The 21,248-nt window shown below is 35.4% G+C and overlaps 1 protein-coding gene across 1 annotated transcript in view; it reads left to right on the top strand.

The window, feature by feature from the left end:
* The window catches only part of LNO1 (Nuclear pore complex protein), a 169,399-nt gene that overhangs the window by 67,281 nt on the left and 80,870 nt on the right, over positions 1-21,248 (top strand). The window contains exon 5 of the mRNA XM_089807749.1: positions 3,939-4,063. Coding sequence (XP_089663875.1) covers positions 3,939-4,063 — 125 coding nt within the window. The remainder of the gene's footprint in view (positions 1-3,938; positions 4,064-21,248) is intronic.

Here is a 21,248-nt window from a genome sequence, read left to right as displayed (position 1 = left end):
AACTTTATCACGTTCAAAGCTCAAGTTGAGAAGAAATCTGGAAAAGCCATCAAGATACTAAGGACAGACAATGGCAGAGAATATGTCAACTCCAGACTTATAGACTATTGCACACATGAGGGGATAGATCTTCAACATTCAGTTGCATACACGCCACAGTAGAACCATGTAGCTGAAAGAAAGAACAGAACCCTTAAGGAAATGACTACTTGCATGCTTCAACACAAGTCTTTCAATCAAGTGTTTTGGGCTGAAGCCATGTGCTGTGCCAACTACATTCAAAACCGAAGTCCGCATAAGGCCTTAGATGGAATAACACCTTTTGAGGCATGGTGTGGAAGGAAACCAAGTGTTAAGCACTTCAAAGTTTTTGGTTCTCCAGCATGGGCAAGGATACCTCCACAAAAGCGTAAGGCATTAGAACCACAAAGCAAACCATGCATATTTGTTGGATATCTTGATCATCTCAAAGCATATAAATTAATGGATCTAGAGACTCACGAAAGCTTTTATAAGAGGAGTGTTCATTTTGAAGAGACATGTCCAAGTTTGGCTTCTTCAACTCCTCCTTCTTCCTCCTATGTGGATAGTGATCATAGTGATGAAAGTGACTCGGAAGATGAAATTCCTCCAACCTTGATTCGCAGGACACCACCTTCGCAGGGTCAACAAATAGTTGAGGACATTCCTTCATCTTCTTCCACTAAACCTCGTTGGGCACAACAAACTCTTGATGCAGCAGGTTCATTAGTGTGAAATCCTTCTGACACTCGGAGGACTAGGTCACAACACAAGTCATTTCCACATGCATACATAGCCATTGCTTCAAATCCACAATCTTTTAAGGAAGCATCAGGAATTCCAGAATGGGATAAAGCTATGGAGGAAGAATACAATTCATTGATGAAAAATAACACATGGGACTTAGTTCCTCTTCCTAAGGGAAGAAAAGTGGTTCGATGCAAGTGGATCTATTGAACCAAATTTGCAGCGGATGGAAGTATTGATAAACATAAGGCTAGATTAGTTGCCAAAGGTTTCTCGCAAGTTCCAGGTATTGACTATACAGAGACTTTTGCACCAGTTGCCAGGATGAACTCCATTCACCTGACACTAGCAATTGCTGCAGCTCAAGGATGGGTTGTACACTAGATGGATGTTAAGAGCACCTTCATGAGGAAATTTATATGGAACAGCCACAGGGGTTCATACAGGATTCTACTATGGTTTGCAGATTAAAGAAATCTATTTATGGTTTAAAGCAGGCTCCTCAAGCTTGGCATGCCAAAATGGATTCATTTCTCCTCTCAGCAGGTTTCACAAGATGTCATTTTGACTCGAATGTTTACATTCTTCAGCAAGATGACTCTCACTTGATCTTAGTGCTTTATGTCAATGACTTGATCATTACAGGGAGCACTGCATCCATCATAGCCAGTGTCAAGACCTCTCTTCAGGACAAATTTTCCATGACAGACTTGGGTTTGCTACATTACTTCCTTGGCATTGAGATCATACAGTCTTCAGCAGGGATTTCACTTTCACAACCCAAGCATGCTCTTGACTTGCTTTCTCGGTTTCACATGAGTGACTGCAAGCCTGCTCCTACTCCCTTCCTATCAGGTGTTAAGCTAGAGGCTAAGTGCACAACTCCACTTGCTGATGCGACATTATATAGACAGTTAGTTGGGAGCCTTATCTACTTGACACACACACGCCTTGATATTGCCTTTGCAGTTGGTATGGTTTCACGCTTTATGCAATAACCTCATGAGCTTCATTGGAAGGCTGCCAAACGCATTTTGCACTATATCAAGGGTACACATACACATGGAATTCATTATGCAGCAGGTACAGGGCTTCAGTTGATTGGATACACAGATTCAGACTATGCAGGAGACTTAGATTCTCGGAAGTCTGCTTCAGGTTACACATTTCACCTTGGTTCTGGCCCTATTTGTTGGCAAAGTAAGAAGCAGAATAGTGTTGCTCTTTCTTCCACCGAGGATGAGTATTGAGGTGCTGTCAATGCAGCTATAGAGGCTCTTTGATTACAACACATCTTGGAGGAGTTTGGATTTGATCTACCTAAGCCGACAGTTATTCATTGTGACAATCAAAGTGCTATTGAAATCTCTAAGCATCCAGGTTAACATCAGCGAAGAAAGCACATTGAGGTTCATATGCACTATATCAGAGAGCTTATACATGAGCAGATCATTGCACTTCAGTACTGTCCTACAACAGAGCAGGTCGTTGATATTTTCACCAAACCCTTCACCGAGGTCAAGTATACTCATTTGCGAAATCTCTTGGGGGTTCGGGATGTTGCAGATAGGGAAGTCCCTTGACTTCTCTCTTCTTCTGGGAGGGATTTTTTCCTCTTATGAGGTCTTCCTCTCTCTCTCTCTCTCTCTCTCTCTCTCTCTCTCTCTTTTTCTCTATTGTACTTATCTCTCTTTTTGGAGGAGGGTTTTTCCCATGAGGTTTTCCCTCTTTCTCCGCTTTATGAGAGATTGCATTGCATCATTTTAGCATTGCTTTTGTACATGGGTACCTAACATGGCCTAGTAGCCAAGACCCATTATGCATTAGTGAGCTTAAGTGCATTCCCCTAAGTTGCACTTAAGGGGGGGTGTTGGTGTAAATAGGTATTTACTATTTACACTTTACTTAAGTTTACTTAGTTTAGTGCATTATTTTATTATTTTGCATTATTTTATTATTTCTCTTTATGAGACACTTAGGAGTTTGTGCATCTTCCACAGTTGTCATGTAGACAACATAGAAGTACGCAACTCTAATTATGCACATGGTGTCTACACCACAGGAGTTTGCATCATTCACTGAGTTGTCATGTAGACAACACAATTTTCGCACTCCTAATTTTGCACATGTTGTCTATAACACTGATGTGCGTATTTCACCTTTGTAGGCTTATCTTCACATCATTGCACTTACTTTTGTGCATAATGGAGGATAACCCATATCTGGTGGACATGTGCCTAGTTGTTGGACTTATCATGATGCTGATTCCGAGGCATTCTAGATGCATCTCAGAGGCCTTTATATGGAGGCACTCCTAGTGTACTTGTACATAGAATAGAATACTATACAGTTATTTTGATCATACTCTGGTCTAATTTGTGCTTGTGTTTTGAGTTCCTTGGTCTTGGGTAAATTCTGCCCTAAGGCAGATTCTTACACAAATTAATAAGAAATATGAGCAATAGCTTATTTGTATACTGGTTTAGCTTCAGATATATGTATGAGGAGATGTTTTATTTAATAAATTTAAAGACAAGTAGTTATGTTTTGGGTGTTGCAAAGACTAGTAATTGGTGGATATTATTTATTAACAAGATCAAATCTTGTATCTTTTTGCTTAAATTTAATAATTATCTGCATGTAAAGCATTGCATTTCTTCTGTCAAGTGTGGTCTCGTGGTCTGTTGCATAATATAATATCTAACACAATGCTCACAATTTTAACACAATGCTCACAATTTCATACAAAATCAAAATGTACAAAATTTCTTGGGCTTTTAGGTTTTCTTATTTTTCTTTATTCTGTGCAGCTCACAATCCACACTGTCTTAAGAGATTATGCTCTGTATTTATGATGCTGCTAGCAAAATATGTCAATGTTTGAGATTATAATCTTATATCATAAACTTCTTAAAGAAAATATTCTGACATCCCTAATTGTACATGTTTAATCTGCAGCTGCAGTTTAATTTCATTAAAGCCTTCCATTTATGTGTCTTATGGAAATGATGTAGATGCAATAGTTTATCTTTCAGTTATATAATTTATGAATTAGGTGTATATTATAATAAATAAACAAGAACATACATACAAAGAAAAATCTTCAGCTTTTATCAGATTTCAAATGGGGATTAACAAATTGCATGTGCTTTTTCCCCAAATTGTTGCAGTGGATTCAATGAAGTGGATACGTAAAGACTGCATGGTTATTGGCTGTGTTGGTGTAGATGAAGAAGGAACGGAATCTGAATATCCAGTCTATATCCTTACATTCAGAAGTTGTGATGTTTTGCAGGTTAGTGAAAAATATTTTGTTCTTTTTAAATAACTGATATGATTCTTATCTTATCAAAGATAACTAGTATGTAATATGTCTGATCCATTTAGTTTTTCCCAATCTAAAAAGGTATTTGTTTCTCTTGAAATTACCTTGTTTGTTAAGTTTTACTTTTGTTTTAAAGAAGTTGAAATAGTCATATGTGCATGCAAATGCCTGAGAAAGATGAGCATAAGGGGTGTTAAAGTGTGTGCACCAGTTTGCTCCTGCTTGAAGGACTCCTGGATCTATGATATATAGCTAATTACAATGTAGAATAAAACAGCCTTTTTGTTGCATGTAACTTTAAAGAAAGTGAAAGACTATGGAGGCTTCCCACGAGGACTGTATTTGTCACCAAAATATGACAAGTCATCTCCATATAGGAAAGGAGAGAATATGTAGTATAATCTCCTTCAGTAATAGTGATGGAATGTTTTTGAAATGGATTTTTAGCCTGGAAATGCAATCTAGGAACACGTTCATTCACCATTTCCAATTGGGCATTATTTCATAGAGGGAACAGCCAGTTAGGTTCATCTCCAGTTATCAAGGAGAGCTGAACATTTTGATTAATTGTTCCTCTTTTTTATTTGATATGACTGGATATGATTTGATTATGACTTTACAAGATCTAGGTAAAATGATGTATAATTAACAACCTTCAGCATAAGCAGACATGTAGAACATAAACTAAACACAAAAAGTACAAATTTGGAAATGAAATGTACAGAACCTATAACTGAAATTTGGAGCTGAAAGTGCTCGTTGATGGAGATAACCAGCCCAGACCAAGAGGTTTTAACTTCTTTTGTCAACTGAGGCTTCAGATTCCAGATCAAGATGTTCTGTAAGATCTCCCACTCAAAGTTAAGCCAAAAAGTGTCATCCAAGTGAAGCTAATCAGCATAGTCTATTGGTTTTTTGTTTGTGCAATGTCTGGGACCATGTCTCAGTTCACTCTGCCATTTTTCAACTTTTTCTTGTGGGATCTGTAACTTGCACACATGTGAAAGGGCAAAATGTTGTGTGCTGTATTTGAACCTTCATACAACAATGTTGGATGAGAGAGAGTTACACTTGGTGAAGTTTCTGATATGGGTACGGTGAATGGGTGTTTTGTGACCACGCCAACACAAAATAAAACGCCAACAGACACTATCCTTTCTCGAGCAAAGTCGCCTTGTATGCTAAGATTCAAAGATCATAGAGCTTACCACTAGTAGGCAAAGTTTCTGATGTGGGTACTGTCAATGGCTGTTCTGCCAACACAAAATAAGGTACCAACAGACACTATCCTCTCTTGAGCAAAAACCCCTTGTATGCTAAGATTGCGAAGATGATAGAGGTGACTCCAAGATTCCTGTTGTCAACAGGCGACTTTATGATGGATATGAGCTTGTTTGGCTTGACGTATGTGGGTAATACAAAGAGACTTTTATTTGAATTGTTCTTCACTTCTTCCGCAATGCTGGCTACAGCTTCTTTATTAGATATTGCAATCTCGTGGTGCTTCTCCATTGAATGGACACAACTGAAATGAATTGAAACTATAGGGGAAAAGGGTTAGTATGATCTAAATCTATTCCCAAGTACAATGATATGTAAGAACTCCTGCTGGTTCTAACTTTTATTCTCTCTAAAAACTATCTGTTTAGTTTATGAGGAATGTGTACTTTTAGTGTTGTTTTGAAATCATAAGTAAATCTTGTGAAATTACAGTCAACGACACCACATGGAATGTAAATTTGGTATTTGCAATTTACCAAATAGGAGTTCTATTTCAATTATTGTTCAAACCCCACATAACATTTGCAGATGAACTTAATAAATGTAAATTGCAGCTTTTAAAAGAAAACCTGGTACTTGAATTTTACCAGTTGCTAATTCCAATCTGAAATTGAGTGGCAAGATAAGATTGTGTTGCTCTAGACCCAGATGGCTAGCATCCAATGACTTACATGGGTTTGCAGCTGGTTGCTGCTGCCTCAAACTCTCTTTACAAACAATCAGCAAAGTTGCGATTTAATCACTGATAACCACCTAGCGTATAATGCTACTATCACCCTCTGAAGAAAACCTTCAAATTGTTCAAACTCTGTATTGCCTCTTTCTCTTATTGACTATCTGAATGAAGTCTACACTATAGAAAACCTCAATTGTTGAATTCCTTAAAGAAGATGACACCTCTCCAAATGAAGAATACTTGTCTCTCCAATTCCCAAAAAGAATTCACACTAAACAATTTCAAGAAAATCTAATGCACAATAAATATCGTTTTGCTTCATGAAGCCTTTATATAACTTGATGCCACACCACTAGCTTTTATGCTTTTAAAACATTAAATATATTATCTTTAATGTGCTCACGTTGACTTAGGAACTTATTAAATAATTGCTCCCCTTTAATATAATTATCATTTAATGTACTTTTAAAGTCCCTCGACCCTTTAATATAATTATCATGTACTTTTAAAGTCCCTCGGTTCCAGTTATTAAATAACTTATATCTCTACAGTGACTTTATCATTAATAAAGCGACTTTATTAATGATAATATCAATGCACTCAATAAAGTCATTCCACTAAGCCAACTGACAAATGAGTCAAACACTAAGTAGACCATGATTCGAGGTGCCCTACCAGATAGAGCAACTCTTCAATATTAACTTACTAGATATGTTAGATCTCACATTGCATCATAACCTATTCAAATAGTTTACTAAAGATATGACTCACGACTTTCTTGAAACAAACACTTTATATAAATAGAAAGTGTGCCAAACTGAACCAAATGAAGAACAATCTTGAAATCTCCTATTCTCTGAGATGGGAACTAACGTCCTATTTCACCAAGTCCCCCTAATGATCTGACTTAGCCTGCGAGGTCCATTGATAGGCTAATTCAAGTTATCAAACAAGGTGAGCTAAGAAAGGGATATTACATGATACCAATGAATATTGCTCTATTGAACGTACTCCAAAGAAACCAAGTTTTGCTTTACTAAGCTTGACAACGTTTCTATAGGAAATGGTGTAATCTTCCAAGGGTCATGTAGAGTTTTTCCATATAATATTGAACACCATCATAATGAACAATACACATTCGATGATTGAGTTTAAGAATCCAAAGGCTAACTTTACACTGCAACTTAAATCATCAAGATTCAAGAAATATCAATAATAGAAATTCATCAAACATCATTACATTCTCCATTGAAATTAAAGCACATCATCTAACATTTAAGAAATTTGAAGACCAACATACGACAAGTTGAAATAAACATGAATCCACCATATCTTCAATGAAATCAATTTTTGTTTGTCCAAATCTCACAACAATGTCTAATGACCGTACTAAGTATGTAATAATTATAATGAGAAGGCATGGCATTGCATAAATTTCTCTCTACAAATGAATGCCCAGGATTGACTTGAAATCAAGGGCCAAGATTACGAGATGGCACCCTAATTAGGCTTTTACTAACAATAGCATTTGCGGCATTGAAAAGTGGGGTCAAGTGGACCAATGAGAAAGCAACACGCCCACTAGTAGGAAAGTGGGGTCAAGTAGACCAATGAGGAAACAACATGGCCACTAGGCATTTAATAACTCATCACTTGAAATAGTATGTCTTTTATTTATCTCTCTAAATGTAATGAACCTGGACACATTGACTTGAAGACCTTTGATTAGTAGGTGGAGCTGACTGGTGCATGTAGACTTATTTAACTCATTCGGGCAATACTTTCTCATTGCATCACTTTGTGAGGAAGGTTCTAACTCTGATCAACTCTTTTGAAACTTTCTCTTCTTGATCATTTTCTTCCTTCCATGTACTTGCTTGGGAATTCACCTTCTTGAAATGGATTGGACACCCTTTTTGACGATTCTATCATTCTGAAAATTTTCACACAACATTCTGACTTCTACTTGTGGATTTCTAGATGAAATCAAGATACTGCATTCTTCCTATTTGTACTTGTATATTGATCTTTGAGGTCCTGAACCTTGAATGCCTTGAACTAGATTGTTTGGAACTAAAATTTTGGAATTTGAATTTCTTGAACTAGATTTCCCATGTTGCCCTTATACTTTCCTTAGACTAGATTTCCCATGTTGCCCTTGTACTCCTTAGACTAGATTTCTTCATCATGTATGTTTCTTGCACCGATGTCTTTCTCCCTCTAACTTGTCAAGATGTCATATTTCTTCAAAAATATGACATCAAACATTTAATTCTACCACTTATGTCATTTCTCCAGCTTGGGCGTATATGTGACTTGGAGAGAGATTTTCCACTTCGTTGCCTTAGTCAAATTTCATTATCCATGTTTTGAATGCTTGAGCACATATCAGAGGGAGAGGAAGAATTTCTGCTTACTTATCCAAAATTTTAAATTTCATGATGCTTGGGCGCATGTTGGAGGTGAAGGAGAATTCTTTCTTGACTTAGCCAAATTTTTGAGTTTTCATGCCATTTGAATTCTCGGGCACACTTTGGAGGTGAAGGGGGATTTTTCCTCACCTTAGCCAATGTTTTTTATTTTTCCTACCATTTGAATGTTTGGGTGCACTTTGGGGGTGAAAGCGTATTTGTGCTTGCCTTAGTCATTTTTTTCAACGCTTCTAATGCTTTTTCACTTTGGCTGCATTTGAGAGGAGTCAAGGAATTTTCTTATACTCCAGATCGTTTTTTGATCTTTCCATGGTCTCTCCAACTTTGAGGCATATTACATGGCAGAGGAATTTTCCAATACTTGCCATTTTTTGATCATCTGCCTTAGCTGCTCGGTCTTCTGGATTTAAAATTGGATACCCTGTTTCTTTCTCAGTTACTGCTCACCTGTTACAAGAATAGACCTGCCAAAAGTAGACTAAAATAGTTAATGTTTCCAAACACTAGGTGCATCATGTTTAAATGTCTCATGATGATGATGATGATACTAATTAGAATCTTGAATATAATATCATCATCCAGTTTGGTACACTTAGTGGATATATCCCAATGCTTTGTTGACCTATCCTTGTGTTTTTACTTATGTGATAGAAGATGCAAATTGGGATGAACATAAACCATGTCCTCTGCCATTTTTTTCTGGCAACCGATTATGCTTCATTGAGTTGCTAAAGGAATATGTACTCTAATTCTGTTCAGCAGCAGCAGAGCTTGCAACGTGCTGAAATTGGAGATAAAGTCTTCACAAATCAAATTAAAAATTCAAAATAAATTAAAGAATGTTAAGGTCTTCAATAAATATTATTTCAAATAAAAAAATATTTGTGATAGAATCTTGATTGCAAGAGCTTGGAGGAGAAAATAATATTGCCCATGCTGGTACCACAATGTATAAGCATCGTAATGTGTTGGTCATCAAGAGCACAAGGATATGACCTTTTCCTGAGATGATCAATCCATATTCTTTCCTAACATGTTCTGCCACGTTTGGATTTGAAAAGCCTTTGAATGCCCGCTTGTATTTGTTTGCAGCTTTACTATCTCTATATGATGGAATTCTCCTAAGAAATGAAAATATTTGAGTGCTATAGTATTTTGGAGACAGTGCAATGCAAGGAGATGCAATGTTATGTTCATCTTCCCCCAGCAGTGTTTAATGATATTTTCTATAGTCTTGAAAAATATTTCTTCAGGGTCAATTCTTTTTTGGTGGTTATATGTCCTTTATTATTTCTATCTTGCAGTCCATACCATCATAGACATCCCCTACACGGCTGATCTATTCCAACAAACCTGATCATGCTCATAATAAGCTTGGCGAAATTCAATACATATAAACACTGATTGGTAATCGGTCTAACATTTATTCAAATAGTTGCCAATGTAGAGGCATGTATCGTGTGGACATGTCTCCTCTTTAAAGAGACATGTCCACCCAATACTTGCCCCTTTCCATATCATATTTATATCTATACCTGATCAAGCTAAAGAGGATTGAAATCAATAAATGCTCTGCCTTGCCTTGAGTTATATGATCAGACTTTAATAATCAATATTTATATATTGATCGAAACCTTCATATTTAGATCTGCATCTGCAACCATCAAATCAGAGTTTGTTAATTGTACAATTTTGAAACAAAAGACATCTAATCTGATATAAATATAATCATATTTACATGGTATCGGAACCTTGCTAAGGAAGATTCGATTAAATTTGAGATATCAAATTACACTCTTTTGATATTGCAGTCACATCTCATTCTTCAAAATGTCAAACATGATCAGATTTGAGGATCATCTTGAAGGCATAAACAACTTCACATCATGGAAGTTAAGAATTATGATTATACTAAAAGAGAATAAGTTACTCATTTGTGAAAGATAAGAAGACATAACTTGAGAATGAACCAAAGAAATCTTAATGGATCAAGAATAATGAAAAAGCCATGAAACTAATAGTAGATGTAGTTAGGGACCATATAGTACCTATATTGGCAAAACAAGAGACTACATACCTTATTTTCAGATCTCTTTGAAAGCACATATGAAATAAATAACACTGACAAAACCCTTGCACTAAAGAGGCAAATTAATCACATAAGCATGAATAAAGGAGAATCCATCAATGCATATTTCATGAGAATCCCTGAGCTAAGGGATCAACTGTCAACTGTTGGATATGAAATAGATAGCAAAGAGTTGACTCTAATAGCTTTAGGTGGCCTACCAAATTCATGGGAGTCATTTGTTCAAGGAATAAGTGCAAGATCAAAACTCTCAAAATTTGAGTGGTTAAGATTTAACTATCTACAAGAAGAAACTAGACAAATGACAAAAGGAAACAAAAAAAACCTATGGATGAGGATATTCATGTTTTAAACACCAATTCTTATAAGAAAGGTAAGAAGAAGAATTTCAAAAATATTAGCCCCTATTTTGAACTAGCCCAAATTTAAACTTTCTTCTTAAATTAATTCTAAGTTTGATGATGTTGAGTTGAATCTTAGTTTGGCAACGTCTCTGTAAGAATGCATGAGCTTTACAAAGCAGTGGATGTGACTTATCATTAAATGAACAAAAATGGCATCCCATGGATTGCCCAAGTTATCGATTGAGGATGCATGTCTCGTCATGGATGCTTTACAAGTCATCCTTTTCAAGCTCCAACAAAGGCTAATGATTGAGTTGGCCAATCAAAGAAACTTCAAATTTGTTATCGGTGATATGAAGAATTTGTTTAAATTGGTAAGCACTACGATATATTTGTGAAGACTTTATGTTGTGGGAGAAAGTTGGTGAACGTTTTGAAACTTGTGATGGTGTCAATATTGTCACTAATTGGCAATTTGAATGTGTTGTACAAGTATATCCAAACACCGACATGTTTTTTTGGTTGGTGCGGTTTGATCATTAATGATTCACAAAATTTGTCCAAGTTTAATTCAAAAAACCTTACAATAGCAAGCATTACCAAAACTTCGTACAAGCATCTCTAGAACTCGGAGATTGCAAAGGCGCGAGGTCAAGTAACATCATTGGTGATATCAGAAAGTTATGGAAATTGCCAAAACCTTTGATGAAGTAAGTTAAAATTTTCCATGAACATAGAAAATCAATCATTTTGAAAAGTTGTACAAATAATTTAAAAGGTTGATAAAGTTCATTGCTTTATTCGACAAATATGACACACATAGGTCCATAATGCCAAAAGCGGTTACAATAACTACCCTTGAAGATTATCCCAAGAAAGCTCGTGGGTGCATAATCAGATGTAAACACACTAGAGATATTCACATAGTTCGATTAAAATTGGGATTAGCATGCAATTGAATCACATTTTCCTATGTTTTCAGCATGACTGCTCATTTGTAATGCACGACACTGCTATAGTATAAGATACATATCTGACCGTCCATCCAAACATGTGAAAGTCTGCAATTGCAGAGAATTTAGTGGGTAGGTTTTGCGAAACATGAAATCATAGATGACACATCAGGTAAGTTTGACTAAATATCAAAAAAATGCCATCTCATGGTGTGCAATGATTGCAAATTTTCTGAGATTGGATTATCAAAATGGCTTTGGAAACAATCAGACTGATGGAGGTCGCAGGTGCACTATTTAATTCAGCAGCCTTTTGCAACATTCTCCTAGTCAATGCTGCAATGATAGCCTTGAAAAATGTTGCAGACTTCCATCCGAGCTATCGATGACAAGCTTTGTCAAATGGCTGTTGCAGATCATATAGATATCCGTGCGATGTGTAAGAGCATGAATAAAATTCTCTAGTCTGATATAGAGAAAGCCACCACCTTTGACCAGCATTGGCCATGATTGCTTCAAGATTGAGGCACATAGGGAAAACGACCTTCTATAAATTTAGTCATTTGAAAATAATTTCCTTCATCAAATGCAAATGGTTTACAAGAAAGAAACAAATAACTTTGATAGAAATAGTTATGCATTGTGCACGTAAATCCATGAAAGTATGAAAAGGTGGTCGATGCCAAATGAGAGCAATGCAATGAAATGCAAGCATTTTAGTAATTTATAGAATGCTCCAAATCCACTTCATATCGAGAAATGATTACAAGATTTTTGAAAGGCGTTGTAAAAGCATTTAAACGGATTATAGACATTTGTAAAAGCACATTGTCAGGGATCTCATCAAATGTAGTTGTAGAAGATCTTGAAGATATGCATGCAAAATGTGGAATCATCAATGGTGCAAGTTAAATGTTTGATGGATACCTCAAGGGACATCCTCGTAAAATGTGCACAAAATGTGACTCAAGAAATGCTTCCTTCAGTGTATTTTGATTACACATTTATCGAAAATTGGTTAGTTAGAAAGGCCACATAAATTTCAAGCATTTTTTTTTTAAAACATTTAGTTAAAATTATCGAGCTTTGCCAATTTTCCTTCATGCATATGCAAGTTTGGAAACTATCATGATAATGTGCTTGTTATTGCTACAGTTGACATTCACGCAAAATACCAAATCATAGAAAAAAAATTCTAGTAGAAATGCTATGATATTAATGCACGCAAAACATGAAATCGTAGGTAGAGCTTCTAATTAGTTTGACAAAGAGACATCATCCCATGGAATGGAATTGTTGTGAAATATGCACGAAACGGATTGTAAAAGATTTGAAAAGCCCTGAGCAGATGAAATTGGTCAGTGCATGAAGTCGACTTCCACAATCTTCATTGGTGTAACAAGCTATTTTTCCCATCTCTAATTAAATAATTAAGTGTTAATAAAAGATACATTACTATTCATATTCACATGAATGAAAGACAATTGTTACAAGTACTTTACATACTCTCTTGAAAGGGTTTAACGAATGAATTGAATTCTAGTTAAGCAAAGAAATAACAGTTTAACGGATGAACTGAATTCTAGTTAAGCAAAGAAATAACTTACTTAACTGCTTGCAATATAACGTCTATCTAAACACAACTTGAGCTGAAATTGAAAATGCATAAAGGTAAAATACTCGAGAAAAGAAAATAACGTGAATGCAAAGAAAATAATGTGAATGCAAATCCTCTGTATTGTGCAAGTCTTGGCATTTGGTAGAGAGGAGAAGCATTCTTAGGGGCTTAACCTCCCAATTGCAGACCCTTAAATATCCCCACACAATCTCAACTGAGAAAGACCCTCTCTACCTGAGATTAGGCATGGGACACCCTTGTCCTTCCACTAAGCATCTTAGTGTTAGAGTGTCGGCTAAGGAGCCAGCTAGGCTATGGAGTCCTTCCCATCAACCCATCTATCCAATTGCGAGCAACCTTGACCTCTAGTGATCATAGTAGCAAGAATGCCACTTAACCTACCCTGGCTAGGGATTTACATGGACACTGTGCCCAATCACCCACCGCTCATCTTGAGAACAAGAATAATACTGCTCGTTTAAGTCCATCGACTGTTTATTTTGTTTCTAATTTCTTCTCTTGTCTTGCAGGTATAACCCACTTATCATTTGATATCAGCCCACTCTTCATCACGACCTTGCCGATCATCCTCAATGAATCTTAGTGTGGCCGTCTATATCCTTGAACAATCTTTGTTTATCACAGTCAAATACTTTCTGCCCTGCTTAGGCTTATGACATACATTTGTATAAAAAATTCACGATATATCATAACAGTTTCCTTAACTTTCTGAGTGTCCTCTTATCTTAGAGGCATATGGAAGATGCTTCTCTATAATTATTGCACGGATTTGGAGATCCTTCCAAACTAAATTTAAGTTCTGAAAAGAATAACCATAATAACAGTATGCAACAAATAATTCGGATCTTTATGCATGTTTTATACAAATAGACTTAGGCAAACAAGACAGTAAATTTAGAGCTAGTTTGTTTGGCTCTATCTATATTATCAATGTTTCTTTCAGATTTCCAAACTAGAATTTTAGAGCCTTATAATATAAGAAAAATGGAAAAATAAAAGTAGAAAGAATGCACGACCTGGTAGAGGTATTATCACCTTAAATGTTAGTGAAAACTGGAATGCTTGGTATGGCTCCTTCCCTGTAAATTCTAACAATCGTTGGTGTAAACAAATCGCAATTGAGGAACAAAGGGTGTTATGTATGCAATCACAAATATGAACCCACGACACTGTAGGTATAATCGTAGAAGAGAACAAATATAATATGGAATACAATCTCAAGTATGAATTATGACGCTGCATGTGCAAATTGAAGAAGAGGGCAAATGTAACATGTAATGCAGTCTCAAGTGGGGAGCACGACACTATGAATGAAATTTGTAGATGGAAAATGTGAATGTAATCACTGATATGGAATGTAATCGCTAGTATGAATGCAACCACAAATAAAGAGATTGTCTTCTTGTTTCAAGCGATGCTCCATTACGAGCAAGATAAGGAAAGGTGGCAACATCATGAGTTAAGTTCAAGAGCCATTAAAATGCCGAGAAAACATATGGCTAACTAACCCCTAACAAATAGGCCACTAGAAATATAATAGCTCGATGAAAGAATATAAATAAATATGGCCGTCGGAAATATGGAGGGCCGATGGCATGACTTAATAATATAAAAAACGTTGCCAAGGTTGGAAATAATGACTTTACTCTCAATGTGTTAATATAAGGACACCATCTTGTATCTACCTATACTTGTATATGCATGTACACATACACATATACGCAATATTCTAAGCATATGTATCTTGTGTATATGTCATAGTTTAAGTAGGTGTACACATTCATGTACGTCTTATTTGATTTATGCATATATACATATATATGTATGTGAATGTAAAGTACATATAGGTACCATGGCATCATTATATTAACATCTGACACAACAGGAGGTTCGAGATAACTCAATTTATAAAGGTAATATTTGTTCTTGGTTTGATTTATGCTTAGTAAATTCTTTTATAATTTAATTATATATATAATCATAATGACCCGGTTAGCTCATGGTGTTCACTTGGTATACCCTTCGTTTCCTAGTTTGGTTTACCTTTGACCAAGGTGATTTAGGACCCATACCTGTTATCTTAGTGGTAGGTGGTGCCTTCATGCCCTTTCATTTTCTGGCCATGCTTCCCCTCTTTGTTGTCTTCTTGCAAAAGAAGTTTATCAAATTAATCAAATATATTCAAGTTGTCTAATCAAAATCAAATAATCATATTAGCTAAACCACTTGCCATTCACATAATATCATAATGAAAACCATTATTTCAATGTTTCCTGAAACACAACGATTAACCAACTTTTCAATTTCACATGAAATCGTAATGAACAACTAACACTTCATTTTGACATGTAATCAAAATAAATTACAATTTAACCAACCAACTCAATTTCTTTTGAAGTCTCAATGGCTATAACGACATTTTAATTAAGCAAAGATTTGGGATGTAACAATCAGCTTCCCATTGTTTGGTGCAACAATCAGAAATAGTATCTCATGGGCACACATATTGTATTTGTTATACGGGCCACCTCGAAAAAGATATGCCGAATAAGGCTTAAGGAACTTTCAAACAGATGTAATGCAATCGGCAAGAGGAAAACTAAGTCTTCAGAAATAGACAAGGCACCCAATTCATTAAAAGGTTTCTTTTCAAAGAACTAGTGTCTCATGAATATCACAAAATTTTTCATCTCATAGAAAATAGTGAAAAGGGGGAAGCTCTCAAGGTAACTGACTAGATCAACCACTTTCAGCACATGATAAGTATACCATGGTGGTGGCATACATTTAAAAATAGAAGCACATGCCACGGAGGTGAATTGTTTAACAAGGTGCTCATAATGGAAATAAATGCCTTTCTAACATAGTGGGAGATAATCTTTTAAAGTAGAAGTTTAGGATAATAATTACTTCGTGTCAATAATTATCCAGCCAGCAACCTATCAATGGATGATAAGATGATGAAAATGACAAAGGAAGCAGGTAAGTTTGAGAATAAAGAAACTCAAAGATTAGTGAAAGTAGCATTCTTCCATGGACATACACATTAAATACATGAACATGATCACTACAATCATTAAGAAGAAATCTCAAGGCACCTTATTTGGAGAATATCTTGGATGTAGTCAGAGTAGATTTTCTCAAAGGGCTGAGTTGTTCATGATCGTTGGAAGGTAATGATACAGAGATGGCTGCAAATGAAGCAAATGGAGGTGAAACCTACCACGAATGAGGATTTGTGTAAAAATCACTTGCGTTAGTTATTGCATCCAAAGCTAACTTTGGATATTTTCATAGTAAAAGTTATGTAAATCCTAACTGTCTATCAAAAGGGTAGTTATCGTTAGTGACCACATCAGTAGATACACTAAGTGGTTAATCTAGGTAGTTATCCTAAGTAGTTATGATAGTGGTTAAGTGGTTACAAGTTGGTTATCAAGAAGAACCTATATATACCTGGCCATTTGTGATGTAAAAAGAGAGGAGGGACTTTTGGACAAAGGGGAAACAATGGAGAACTTTTGGATCTACAACATGTACATAAATGTGTTTGAACTTGTATGTTTTCAAAAGACTAAAGATAAAGGCATTAGGTCATATGTCTCAAATGTGTCATCAATTATTATTGCTTACTTCTCGTATGTAAAGTTTGTATTGTCTTAAGTAATGGCGAAATTCTGTAGTGTTTTTATTCTATATAATTGATTTGATGAAACACATTCACCTCTTGGTAGCTTCATGTGGATGTATTAGAGTATCCTATCTTTTCGTATGTTAAGGTTTGGCATTCTCATTTTATCATTATTATATTTAGTGCAAAATCCCCCTTTGTAGTCATTCTGTTTATGGATTTCAACTAGTATGTTACATCCCAATTTTCGACCCAATTTAAAATGTTCATATAGCCGTTGAGGTTCACATGAAATCAGTTGACAGTTAAATTTGTTATAATCCTGTGAAGTGGTAAGATGGTTAGTCATTATAATTTCATATGAAGATAACATGTTAGTCAATTATTTATCATGAATTCATGGAATTGAAAAGGCGGTTAGCTGATATGATTATTTATGATTAATAACTTCTTGTGGCAATATGATTTAATTGCGAAGAATTTTCTTGTAGGGAGCATGTCAAAGGGGTGGAAGCATTGTCAGAAAAGAATTGGGCACAGGAGCATCGCCATGACTAGGCAAATGGGTATGAATCATGAATCACCATGGTTGAGGACCTAGTGACTGCATAGCAGGATACACACATTAGACATGTATGAGCTATTAGATAAACATTAACGATCTTAACTTAATTAAAGTACATACTTTTATTGGATTATGGTTGACATTTCCATCACTTCATTATAATACATATTTATGTACCTGCACATAGATATAAAAGTAAAGATGACACCACAGTATTATTTTTATACAAGATTTTATCTATTTAATACGTACATCTAAATGCGTGTACAAGAAGATAAAATAATCTTCCAGATGATACATGTATTTAGATATACACATTTAAAAGGTACAACTTGGGATAAACATTTAATATTGTGCCATCCTAATAAAATATATTTATGTGCAAGTAAATATATATGTTTATAAATTATCCTTTTTGATTAGTAACCTTCGAGTTCTTTTCTATATTTATTTATTTCCTTATAAAAGGCCAAAATGTACACTTGGCATATGATATCAGTGATTCAAAAAGACAAATCTTTTAACTGCTCAAGAGTTATGGCTTCTTGGAAGCCTTTGGTATTTTTGAATACCTCCTTTTTTATGGAAGTCAGGTGAGGCCAAAGAGATATTCTTTTTCCCACGATTTTACCTCTGCTCTCCCATGTTATTTCCCTTTTGTTGCAAGTAATTTCATACCAGATGTAAGTCATATCTTCTATGAGATTTGCATTTGGATTTCTCACGTCAAAGGAATCGGCTGCTTAAAGTCAAGCCCAGACTCATGTCTTTATTTTAGACTAGGTTATGTGGGCAGCCCTCCATTTTCAGTTTGCTATATGTTCATTTAAATTGCTTTCGAATTTACAGCACAAAGGAATGTGTCCATGAAATTCCATACATTACTTCTGATTAAAGTCAAGCCCAGACTCATGTCTTTATTTCAGACTAGGTTATGTGGGCAGCCTTCCATTTTCAGTTTGCTATATGTTCATTTAAATTGCTTTCGAATTTACAGCACAAAGGAATGTGTCCATGAAATTCCATACATTACTTCTGAATTGCACAATCAAATGGATATTTGATGAGTCTAATCTTTCTATGTTGAGTCAAGACCAAATGCATATGATATGTTCATGCATCCTTGTTTTACTAAAGTATATCAGAATTGAATTATATTTCTTGCAAGCCATAAGATTATTTCTCAAGTCATAAAGACTGTGATACGACATACTTAAATATGTAATATTCTTACACCAGCTGAGGTTTAGCAGAAAGCGTTGATTTACTCTATGATTTAAACACCTGGGACTCACCCGGCTTTATGGCCAAGAAAGAGGGTGAAGAGGTGAGCGAAAGTTCTGTGAGAACAAGTAAAACAAAATCAGAATTGATTCAACAAATTTATTACTTTTAAAGAATCATTTAATAGCTCATGCATGTCCAATTCATTATTTGTTGTCAAGTCGAGTGGTGTGATTAAGTACCAAAATGCTCAATGGTTGACAAGGTGCTCGATTCCGGGTAGGGAGGGCCTTTCTAGTTAGAGAGAGTGTGGGGATAAGTTTAAGGTTTGTGGTTGGGAGGTTAAGCCCCTGAAAATGTTTCCCCTTTCCACAAGATTTCAGGACGTGCATTAGATAAAGATAAGTTGAGAATTCAAACATTTATTGGTAAATGTATTTTTACTTTTATGATATTTATACAAGTAGAAGATATGATGGATTAATTTATATTGTTGAATTCAATTATTTCCTTTGATGAAAGCAACCTTTCTCATCAATGTAATTGGTCACCAGTTAGATCGGTTGACCTTCCAACTGAATATGGAATATATCTATAGGATTGTCATTTCACTCTTTCATTTATAAGAATAATGATTATGAGCAGAACTTCTAATCTTAAGTTATTGCCACAGTTAGCAATAGGAAGAAAAGAAATGATAGTGGTATTTGACGTCCCAAATGATACAGTGGTATGTGATGCCCTAAATGATCCAATAGTAATTGATGCCCTAATTGATATAGTGGTATGTGATGCCCTAAATGATCCAATGGTAATCGATGCTCTAATTGGTATAGTGGTAATTGATGGTAATCGTCATTTGATCCTAAGTGGTATTTGTGGACCAACTTGGGTGTTTGCAGAAGCATCCCTAGATTGATTTGGTTTCAAATTTTAATTTCCATAGTAAATTGATTGATGGTGTTCTCAGTTGTTAGTTATGAAATTTTCGTTTAATTGATTGTGACCGTTAATCTCATTCACATGAACGTAACTGATATAACTGTCTTCCTATGAAAATAAAGTAATAACTGATTTTCTTTGATATGTTAGTTGTTAGTTAAGACTTGAGAAAAGTGGTTATTACATAGTATTCATATGTTTTCTTTTTGGGTGCATGTTAACTTGTTATCTTTAGTTTAGTTTAGTATCCTTTATGTACTTTTAGGTGAAAAGTACACATAAATACAAATACCCCTATCATTAGAGGGAGTCGCCCTTCTCAAATGCAAAGGAAGAGTGCAAGTTGATAGTCATGAGCTGCAGTCTCTACAATTGTTGGAACAATTGTCACTATTCACAATGCAAACAGGGTCAATTTCTAAGATAAGATCACAATGACAAATGTGTTTACCAACAAAAAGAAAGAGAAATTTTCATCGAAAGGGTTCATCCAAGCAGAAGAAAGATGTTTTTGTAATCTAATGTTTTAGATGTGATTAGTATGGACGCTATGCAATCAAGTACTCTAACAAGAGAAAGAAACAAGCATCATTTGCTAAGGTTAGAAAAACAAATATAGAAAATGATTGAGAAATTTGTCTTCTACTCAGCATTATCAAATCATGTATCAAACAAATTTAGCACTTGGGGTGATTGATAGTTGGTCATCAAGGCACATCATAGGATTCAGAGAACACGTAGATACTATGGCGGTGGAAAATTTGATAAGTAACAAATGGGGATGATTTTGCACATTTAGTTGAAGGAGTTGGAACTTGCAGTATCAAATTGGAAGTATTGCTATTCAACTCACTGGGGTACTATTTGTACTAGGAGTTAATAGAAATTTAGTATCCATATCCGCCCTAGAAGACAATGGATATAGGGTCACTTTCATGGATGAGAAAGTTATGGCATGGCCAATGAACTCCACTATAAAGAAAGCTCAAATCATAGGTATAAGGCAAGGATACCTATACAAACTTTGCACTGAGACAAAACAAGCTCTCATCCATGAGACTTCTAACTCAAATGAGATCTGGCATCGAAGGTTAGGACATTCACTTTTGCGCCCTAATCTCCATAGAAAAATTGGTAACAGGACTACCCAAACTAAATCAAACTTATGGTGGGGCATGCAAAGGGTGTGCCTTAGGGAGAAGCTCTAAGGGAACCTTTCAATATAGCTTGTGGAACCAAAAATATATTAGAATTAGTCCACTTTGACTTATGTGGACCCACGTTTGGTTCCTCCATGGGAGGACACGTTTGCTTCCTCCATGGGAGGATTCCTATATTATGTAATTTTTGTGGATGAATTCTCCAAAAAGACTTGGATA

Source organism: Cupressus sempervirens, chromosome 10 (assembly GCF_028749045.1).
Source record: "Cupressus sempervirens isolate cs-2001-9-10 chromosome 10, ASM2874904v1, whole genome shotgun sequence".
Classification (NCBI taxonomy): Eukaryota; Viridiplantae; Streptophyta; class Pinopsida; order Cupressales; family Cupressaceae; genus Cupressus; species Cupressus sempervirens.
The sequence above is the reverse complement of the archived record's forward strand: the minus strand, read 5'-3'. Positions and strand labels throughout refer to the sequence as shown.